The sequence below is a fragment of the Convolutriloba macropyga genome, chromosome 5 (assembly GCF_964194025.1).
Source record: "Convolutriloba macropyga chromosome 5, txConMacr16.3, whole genome shotgun sequence".
NCBI classification, from domain to species: Eukaryota; Metazoa; Xenacoelomorpha; order Acoela; family Convolutidae; genus Convolutriloba; species Convolutriloba macropyga.
Genome location: NC_134472.1, coordinates 46,275,934 through 46,285,314, shown reverse-complemented (window position 1 = coordinate 46,285,314; position 9,381 = coordinate 46,275,934). Strand labels below are relative to the sequence as shown.

At 38.3% G+C, this 9,381-nt stretch overlaps 2 protein-coding genes across 3 annotated transcripts; both read right to left on the bottom strand.

The window, feature by feature from the left end:
* Positions 1-3,544: 3,544 nt before the first annotated feature.
* On the bottom strand, positions 3,545-5,184 carry LOC142339424 (SWI/SNF-related matrix-associated actin-dependent regulator of chromatin subfamily D member 3-like). Its single transcript, XM_075389447.1, has one exon. It carries the CDS (start codon positions 5,152-5,154, stop codon positions 3,688-3,690), a length of 1,467 nt encoding a protein of 488 aa, XP_075245562.1. The 5' UTR covers positions 5,155-5,184; the 3' UTR covers positions 3,545-3,687.
* Positions 5,185-5,247: 63 nt separating this feature from the next.
* On the bottom strand, positions 5,248-8,457 carry LOC142339422 (methylcrotonoyl-CoA carboxylase beta chain, mitochondrial-like). 2 transcript variants are annotated; one of them, XM_075389446.1, is made up of 4 exons: positions 7,607-7,739; positions 7,448-7,534; positions 6,825-7,382; positions 5,248-5,710 (listed from the first exon to the last, which is right to left on the bottom strand). In XM_075389446.1, the coding sequence occupies exons 2-4, from the start codon at positions 7,500-7,502 to the stop codon at positions 5,319-5,321; spliced, it is 1,005 nt and encodes a 334-aa protein (XP_075245561.1). In that variant the 5' UTR covers positions 7,503-7,534; positions 7,607-7,739; the 3' UTR covers positions 5,248-5,318. The 2 variants fall into 2 exon arrangements, with proteins under 2 accessions (XP_075245561.1, XP_075245560.1); XM_075389445.1 differs by having other exon boundaries at positions 7,448-8,457.
* Positions 8,458-9,381: the final 924 nt, after the last annotated feature.

Below are 9,381 nucleotides of genomic sequence, written 5' to 3'. Positions count from 1 at the left end.
ATATTGTTATTTTAGCTTTTGAGCCCAATATAAGTCTTCTGGAATTTAGGGTTGTTCATTTTGAAGTGAGCTTTCTAAGTTGTCTTTGGAAGCGAGCAAACTGATTTAATTTTACTCCTGTGAGGTTTCCTTCAATCAAGTTGACAATACACTCTGAGAAATCTGATGAACTCTTTAGGACAACGTAGAAGGAAAGCTGGTTGACATTTCTTGCTAAGATTCCGAAAGGGCTTCAGAGTATAATAGTTCTGTGCGTTTATCATAAATATCACTGATACGAGCACGACTATTCGGTACAAAGAATTCTGAGGGAAATGTTACATTTGAACAATATCTCAACAAATCAGGTGTAGATGGTCTTAAATCAATCATAAGATGATCAAATGGTTCTTGTGTCGCATCTGTTCTGGAACATTAAATTTTAAAAAGTGATTAAATACAAACATTACAAAAAACAATATAAAAAATTTACATTTACTTTTAGGCACTTTGCAATTTTTTTGGTTTTTGACTGTGTTCAGCACTGAAATAATTTCATCACCCATTCTGTGTAGTTTCTCCATCTCCCCAATTCTGTTCTAAGATTGTCATTTTCAGTATTCGTTTGGACAGCTTGATTGGGAAATAACATCGATTCGGATCATCTTGGTAAAATATTCGAGTCACACACACCTTCCGTCGAGCAGTCTCTCACCTCCCAGAACACATCGAGTTTTGTTTACATCAGTCTGTTGGAACAAAGTTTCGTCAATCACCGGCTTCGCATTGCCTATAGTGGGTTCGAACAGTAGTGCTTCTTTTATCATCTCAGGTATCTTTTCAATAACAAGCTTCAATTCTCTGGCCGATAGCATCAGAAATTGATGCAGAACATATTCACTTTCAACTTTTTCGCAAAAGACTTCCAAGTGAGTCCAGTTAGAGTTTGTGTTGATGGTTTCCTGTGGAATGCTGATTTGAAACTTCAGGTTACCGTATTCTTGAAAGGACCAACAGTTGTTTCTTCCATCAAGCTCCTCATTTGGTTTTGAGTCGATGTTGTCTTTTTTATTTTTGGTGTCTTTAAATAGTGAAAACATGCTCTCATTATGGTAATCCAAATGTGGTGAAGGAACAACTTGCTTTCCTTTGTAATTTGGTGGCGGATGGGAAAGGAGAATTGTTTTTTGGAGTTAGGTGAGACTGAGTTTTGATCCATCTGTAGCGTGAGGTTGTGAAGTGAGTAAAAAATCAGCTTTTAAAGCTGAAATATGAAAAATTGGGTATACAAGGGTAAATGAATATTGAAAGTGGAAAAAAAACAAACGAGTGAATTATCTTCAGGAAAGAGCTTGATATCTTGAACCAATGAAAATTAAGTAAGAACGAGAACAGTAGCGAGAAATAAACTTCGTAACCGATGAGATCTTATAATTCGTAGCCAATGAAAATAGTGTGCATCATGACGTAATAGTTAAGTCACTTCTATTTTTAGTAACATCACGTAATGTCAAAGATGAGTTTTCTATATTTAGTCACGTGAGGGAGAATTTAGCTTCGGACACAAGCGAGTTATCTCTCTATTAAGACTTAGATTGGAGAACACCTGTAGTTCAAGAAAGGGATATTTGGTTGATATGATTGACTCTCATCATATGATTTTTTAGAACATGAGTCAGCATGTTTGCAGTACATGTCTTCTACCCACCAAACACCGTAGTGATTTATGTCACGAGAGTACGGGAAAACAATACCTTTGCTGTTTTTCAACGGGTGAAATCCTTGTTCTTTTCGAATTCTCTCAATGGTTTGAAAATAAGTTGGCAGAGAAAGCATTGAATTGTTGACTTTTTCTTCGGCTCGGTGGAGGTTATGATGTCTAGCTGCCTCTAAAGTTCTCACCAAATCCTTCGGAAGTGTCAAGCCAGTAGTCTGTGTTTGTATTGTTACTCTAGTGCAATCCACCTCCAAGGATAAATCCAAATTGTTAGCGGTTGCTACCGTTCTAAATGTTGCTTCCGTGTTAGGAGCATAATCTAAATCTGAAAGAAATGTTGAACGAAAAGATGTTAAAGGAAGTAGAGGAAGAATCGGAGTATATTGCAGTTTTTAGGGTACTTATGTTCAACCAAGACAAAATAAACCGATAATGTTTCTCAGCATCAACATTCCAAAATCATATCTGACAGATTATTTGATTGGATAAAAAATAAGAAATGGACATTTTCAAAATAATTGAAACTTTCTGAAATCGGGAAATTGAAAGTTCAGTTTAAAAACGACACAGTAAAACGCTATTTTAAACAAAATTGATTGAAAAAATTTGAAATCTGTAAAAATGGAAAACAAAAAAGGACATTTTTTGTTAAAAAACTTTATGTAAAAAGGACATTTTTGAATCAGAAGTTATTTAAGCAAAACGACCTTTTTAAAAAGATATGAGAATGAGTAATTAGCTTATGTCCCATCAGTTCGATACCCGCCGTTTCTTTAATACCGTACTAATCTCCCTAGTTCCTTCTTCTGGTGAACATATGACACATCCTAACTAATTTGTTGTCAAGGTTCTATCTTGCTAATCCCCTTCGTGTGAACAGTTAGGGTGTCATGCTGTGAGGTACGTCTTTGGAAATTGACATAAGTAAAGTGCAATTTGTTAAGGGGTAAAGGACCTTACAAATTTGTTGTTAAGGCACTATCTTGCTAATCCCCTTGGTGTGAACAGCTTGGTTATCATGCTGTGAGGTACGTTTTTGACAATCGACATTAGTAAAGTGTTATATGGGAATGGGTAAATGACCTTACCAATTTATTATCAAGGGATTATCTTGCTAATCCCCCTCGTGTCAACAGCTTGGGTATCATGCTGTGAGGTGCATCTTTGGAATTTGACATTAGTAAAGTGTAATATGGGAATGGGTAAATGACCTTATTAATTTGTTGTTAAGGCACTATCTTGCTAATCCCCTTCGTGTGAACAGCTTGGGTGTCATGCTGTGAGGTACATCTTTGGAATTTGACATTAGTAAAGTGTAATATGGGAATGGGTAAATGACCTTATTAATTTGTTGTTAAGGCACTATCTTGCTAATCCCCTTCGTGTGAACAGCTTGGGTGTCATGCTGTGAGGTACATCTTTGGAATTTGGGGGATTATGGGCTATACCTAATGTTAATACATAGGTACATCCTTTTACCCCAACCCCCCCCCCCCCCCCTGTCTTGCTGACTATATACTACTCTCTTTTTTATGGACCGTGAGTCTAAATTTTCCTTTATAAACTTTTCAACATTTTTTCAATAAAGAAGCATTTTAAAGATCAGTCAAAAACAGACCATCTTGGAGGGTCTCCGTACTGAACCTTCAAATTTTAAAGATTTAGCAAAATAAGAAAGGTTTATAAGTTTAAAACTTGGCGAAAAGAAGTAGGCACTCGCGCAGCCAATAAGAGCCATGTGAGCTAACTCCACTTTTATATGTCCAAAAAATGAATACAATCGCAGACGCACGGTTCCAATGATATCAAAATACTTAAATGCCATGTTCTACTTCAAGGGTAAAAATCTCCACTGGATAAAAGTCAATTCTAAGAAAACATGCACTTAATATTTATAACTTAAGTCATCTAAAAGATGCACAAACAGACAAAAATTAACAAAAAAGACAAGTACAAGTGTTGCTAAAACATAATGCGACCATTGCCATCGTTCAACCCTTCAACGTCTGTTCCAATTCCAGTCTTCTACCCTCTACCTGGTTGTTAATGTACCTTCCCACAGCTTCATTCATCCAAGCTGGATCTTGATAGAAATCTGCTCTCCTTTCTTTTTCCGGATTTCCAACTTGATTTGTAATCGTTTTTAGATCACGACTTTGGGAAGCTAACAATTCCTGGATGAATTCCTTCGGATTTTGGGAATAGCTTTGGAAGAAATCTCGGTTTGTCTTCAGACCTTTTATAATAGAAATATTTTCGTGGATTTTTGTATCATGGCTCAGGATTTCCTGTTGACTTTGAGTCGACAACAAAAACGTTTTCATTTGATCTTTCACAACGTCGTCAATTTCAACGTCAAGTTCGAATACGTTAGTTTTCTTTGGTTCTGCAATAGTAACATCTATTTGATGGCAGATTTTAATCGGATCAGGAGCCGAAAGTAGTGGATTAAGTCTAATTGGAAATTCGCAAATCTTCATTCTCTTGCATTCGAAGATTTTCTCCAAGTATTTATCACAATTCACATACTCGTGTTCTTCCACATCTTGAAGTTTGTTAGTTTTGACATATTGCCAAAAGTGTTCAATGATGACTGGTCGACTTTGACATGTTAACCCGAGGAGTCTTGCTAACCGTGGATCTAATTTATACTGCGGGGGATCGTGATCCAAGACTAATAAAATGGTACACTTGCAATTTACATTTTCCTCACATGGTCTCTTAACCTGGTAGCCATCTGTTTCTTCGGTACTAGCTGATCTGTGCCATTCTACAAGATGGTTATCGGGTCCATAGATGTCTCGATCCAACTCAATAATCAGAGATTTGAAGAAAGAGGAAAATTTACGACGCTGTTTCTGTGGATCATCAACCAACCTGCCTTCTACCCGCATTTCCCACTGGAGAACCGGCTTGTCTTCCAAATCCTTAGCCTCTGGTGGAACGTTAAGTTGAGTTGTGATCATAACCCTCAATTTCTTTTTCAATTTCATGGGTCGTTTCAAAGCTTCTTGAATCTCTAATCGCTTTCTCATTATTGTAGTGTCAAGCTTTCGTTCGAAGTCTAACAACTCCATGTAAGATTCGGATTCCGGAACAATCTCTGTCAGTTCCATAGGAAGAACCCGATCTGCTAATTTCTTCTTCTTAACTGGTGGTTTACTGGATGCTGCTCCTCCGGAATTTGGACCAGTTTTCGTGGAGCTTCCTGGTGGCCTGCCTCTAGGTCTTGGGTTACTTGCGTTCGAGCTTTGCTGGGACGATCCAGACCTTGACCCACCGGAGCCATGAGATCCTTGAGTTCCAGGACCACCGCCGCCTTGGTAATGTTTAGAGTTGGGAGCCACCTGCACCGGGTGATTGGATTGTTGGCCGCGACTGTTCGTATAAGCCGGGCCATGATGCACAACTGCAGCCGTTCGAGGAGTACCCGATTGGGAACTATAATTTTGTGGCATGTTAGAATATCTGAAAGTTCAAATCACTCCAAATTTAAATGTCACAATTCGTGATATTTACACCAAAAAAAATTACAAAAACAAGTAATAGCATGACACTAAAAACTACTATAAATTATCAGACGGAATGAACACAGTCTAGAAAATGTCCTCAAATACTATTTCTACATTCTGATCACAGGGAATTTTGAATCGGGGATTGGCTTGTTAAGCGCGCATGATAGGCTTAAGGCTAAAACGCGTTTTGTGTCTTTTGGCTCAATGACACCGTCATCCCAAAGACGTGCAGATGAGTACACTGCATCTTGCTGCTCTTCCATGTTTTCCATATCGACAGATGAATCGCCATCATGAGAACAGAATTGAGCTGCTGGCCATGTGAAAAGAAAATTTGGACTAAAAGATCGCCCACAGAAGGCATAGTTTTCGATGCCGCTGCTTTTGCCAATAATAAGCGTAACTTTAGGAACTTCCGAGCAAGCCAGGACAGACATGAGACGAACTATGGCTTTTCCACGCTGATCCTCCTGTTCCAATGTCACCTTGTTTTTATTAGCTAAAATTAGAGCATATTTTCTAGATAAAAGTCAACTAATGGTTTGTTCTACACAATGGTATTAAATCAATTTTTGCCGTTGAGCGTGCTCAATTTTCAATTGGTTTAAACTTTTTACCTGGCCATAAGTTTAAATTTTATTTCCTTCCGTATTTTCATGCTTTTATCAAAGACTTCTTAATCTTCAAAGCCTACTTTTTGATAAACAACTCGTCATTGCGAGACCCGAGAAATCTGCACCAAGAAAACCATCAAAATTGGATGGAGTTCCATCAAATACCGCAAGCCGAAATCATAGAAGCTGACCCGCTGACAACAAAAAAAAACGACGAAAACTGCAAAAATCTACTGTAGGAACACGTCACCAATAATCTCCAAGAATACAGATTTCGAATGTCTGATTAAAATGTCCGTTCTTCTTATATTTTTTCAACGTCGACGAGATACTGCCTATACTTCCATTGCAAGGGCATCAAAGTCATTTAAGAAAATAACTGCTTGTTCAGCAGTACATGATGGTAAAACACCCGCTCGAGTTTTGAATTCAAATGGCATTCTTTTTTTTCTACAGAATGGCAGCTTTTATCAGAGTCAACATTTTTGTGCGGAGGTAGCGGTGGCCGAAAAGACATGATCGCATTTTTCCTCTCGTTTTGATTGGGGGTTAGCCTCTATGATTTCAGCTTAAGTAGTTCAAAATTTTATCGTTTTGATGTGTCATTTGGCCCAAACCTCTTAAAATTGGACGCTTCTGTTCTTGTCATTCATTTGAATTGCAGAACGGTGTTATAGACTAACTCGCTCTCCATCAAATGAAGGCCCAAAGCCGGAATAGGCGGAGCTGAAAGCCAACCACCTGTCTGGGAGCGACTCTGACAAAGAACGATATTTTCTCGGAAAAATTGCGCTCAAACAACGAGTATGCTCTCAATTAAATTTAGAGAAGGGATGGAGCTTCGAGTGGTGTCGTTAGATCTTGTCAATGTCGATTATTCTTTAGAAACAGTTGAAAAACTTTTACCATGATTCAAACAAACAGTTCCATTTTTATTAAATGGCCCAATTTCCTACGTTTTCCGAAGTTTTCAAGAATTAGCAACATTCATGGACTAACCTGTGTAGTTTTGAATGAAAACAATCGGTATCTTTCTTTGAGAACAAATACGAATAAATGAGGTAGCTTTCAGAGCACCCTTTTCACTCAACATTCCATTGTTAGCAACAACCCCACAGTTAATTCCAGCTAAATGACAAAAACCGGAAACTAAATCAACGCCGTAGAACTTCTTAAACTCGCTGAAAGAGTTTTTGTCAGCCAAATTTTTTATCAATTCATGAGCAGAAAGGGTAGACCTGCCATCTGATAACTTCTCTAATAAATCCCCATTCCACTCAAATGAAGGCGCCGTAAACTTTTCAGCCCAAGAATCAGAAGGCTCGTAATTAGAGTTCATTATAATATTGCGAGCAATGTCGATTGCATTTTGATCATTGAGCGCAAAATGGTCACTAACTCCACTCTGAATACAGTGTACTCTAGCACCACCCAACTCTTCAGCTGACACTATTTCACCGGTTGCAGCTTGAACTAAAGGAGGTCCTCCAAGAAAAACATAACCTTTCCTGTCGACCATAATATTTTCCTCACACATAGCCGGAACGTAAGCAGCTCCTGCAAAATAATGTTTGAGAATTGAAAAAACTTGGTGGTAATATGTTTTAGAGAAGTTTATATACCTGCCGTGCATGAGCCAAAAACTATGGTTACTTGCGGTAACCCCTCGGCGGACATCTTGGCAATATTGTAGAAGTTTCTTCCGCCTTCTACAAACAAATCGGCTTGATAAGGAAGCGCTGCACCCCCTGATTCTGTTAAATGTATGCTGATCAACTTACACTCATGGGCAATTTCTTGAGCACGCAAGTATTTTTTGAGACCAATTGGGTAAATTGATCCACCCTTAACGGTAAATTCGTTACACATTATCATGCACAATTTATTGGACACGACTCCAACGCCAGTTATCAGTCCTCCACTTCTAATTAGGTCTTTTCCGTACAAGCCGTCACCAGCCAAAAAAGATAGCTCCAAAAACGCAGATCCGGGATCCACAAGCATTTGAATTCTCTCACGAGGAAGAAGCTTGTCTAATTTTTTGTACCGTTCTCCTCCGGTAACATCTAAGTGCGCCCCGATACGTTTACGAAAATGTTCGATATTTGCGGAAGAAATTCTTCGAATATGACATAGAGCAAGCAGGGATTTATACAGCATATCTATCGAAAACATCAAATAACTTGTCACATTCAATTAGGAATTGACTGTTTCTATCGATCAGCGCTTTTTGCTGTAATTTGTCATTCGCAAACTACGACTAAAAATATCTTTGTAAACCAATGTTGCCCTAGCCGGCGATTGCCGCCCATCTCAAAGCAATGTCCCGCGGTAGATCGCTCGATCCTTTAGGCTGTTTCATTCTGGGGAAATTTTTCTTCTGAAAGCTTACTGCGCACATTTGAAATTGATTCTTGCTGATTTTTCGAGTGCTAACTTAAGTAGTAGTAGTAGAAGTAGAGAAGGCTTCTGGAATTTATCCACGAGTGGCCCACACCCTTCTTCGTCAGTTAGATAAGCTTTGCGGATATTACAGTTCGTACATAAGCACCAATTCGGAGGCAATTGAACTTTTTCCACTCGTGACACCGATTAACACTTAACATCTTGCCCAAATCAGCTGTTAATCATGCTTATTTTAGAAGTATGGTACCGCCAAAAGGACGGATTGAATATTCGGGCATTCGAGCAGCAATTTTAGCCAACCATTGAATTCAGTCTTGAGATGATAAGAATAAGTTTAGGAAGGAACAAAAGATCGTTTGCATAATGACCCAATTGTAATGTAAAAAGAAGGGGGTATGATCAACCCAATGGACGGAACAGCGAGTCCCCACTATCAAAGATACATCTCAAAGAGAATCCCCACTAGGAATTACTAGTGTCAGAAAATTTCCATCTTCTGCAGTTGAAATCTCTTGACAAAATTCGCATCGTAGTACGAAAGAATGTCAGCCATGGGTAATACCAAAGTCAAACGATATGGGACGTTCTTTTGACTATCGAGGACTGCGTCAAGTATCGTCATCAATTATTTGGGTAGTACTACAGAAATTGGAAGACGGTTGTCAAACAAAGTTGGAGTGGCATTTATAACATGAGAAACGAATATATTGCAACTCGATAACGTTTTTATCAGCATAAAGTGTACGTAGTAAGGAACCTTCTGGATCAGTATTGAAACTTAGCTGGTCTTGTGAAGTCTGCATCTTTAAACAGTGCCATTGAGTTTATGTTGTTGTCAATGATTACAAAAGGGGATCTATTATTTCTCCCCCCCCCCCCCCCGTCTTTTTATGATCCCAAGTAACAAATTATAAATTATATATTGCGATATGTAATATCCGTGCACTGTGTACAGTTACGGGTTGGGTTGGGTTTTTTTCTAAGGCACTTTAAACCTCGGGGTTATTGATGAAAATCCTCTAAGTCTAAGACTTTAATTTAATTATGATGTAAATATTCAAACGGTTCAATATAGAGTTAGAATTATTGATTGGAAATACAATAAGTTTCAAAAGATGAGAAGGTGTAAAGCTATTAAGAGAAAGAAAGC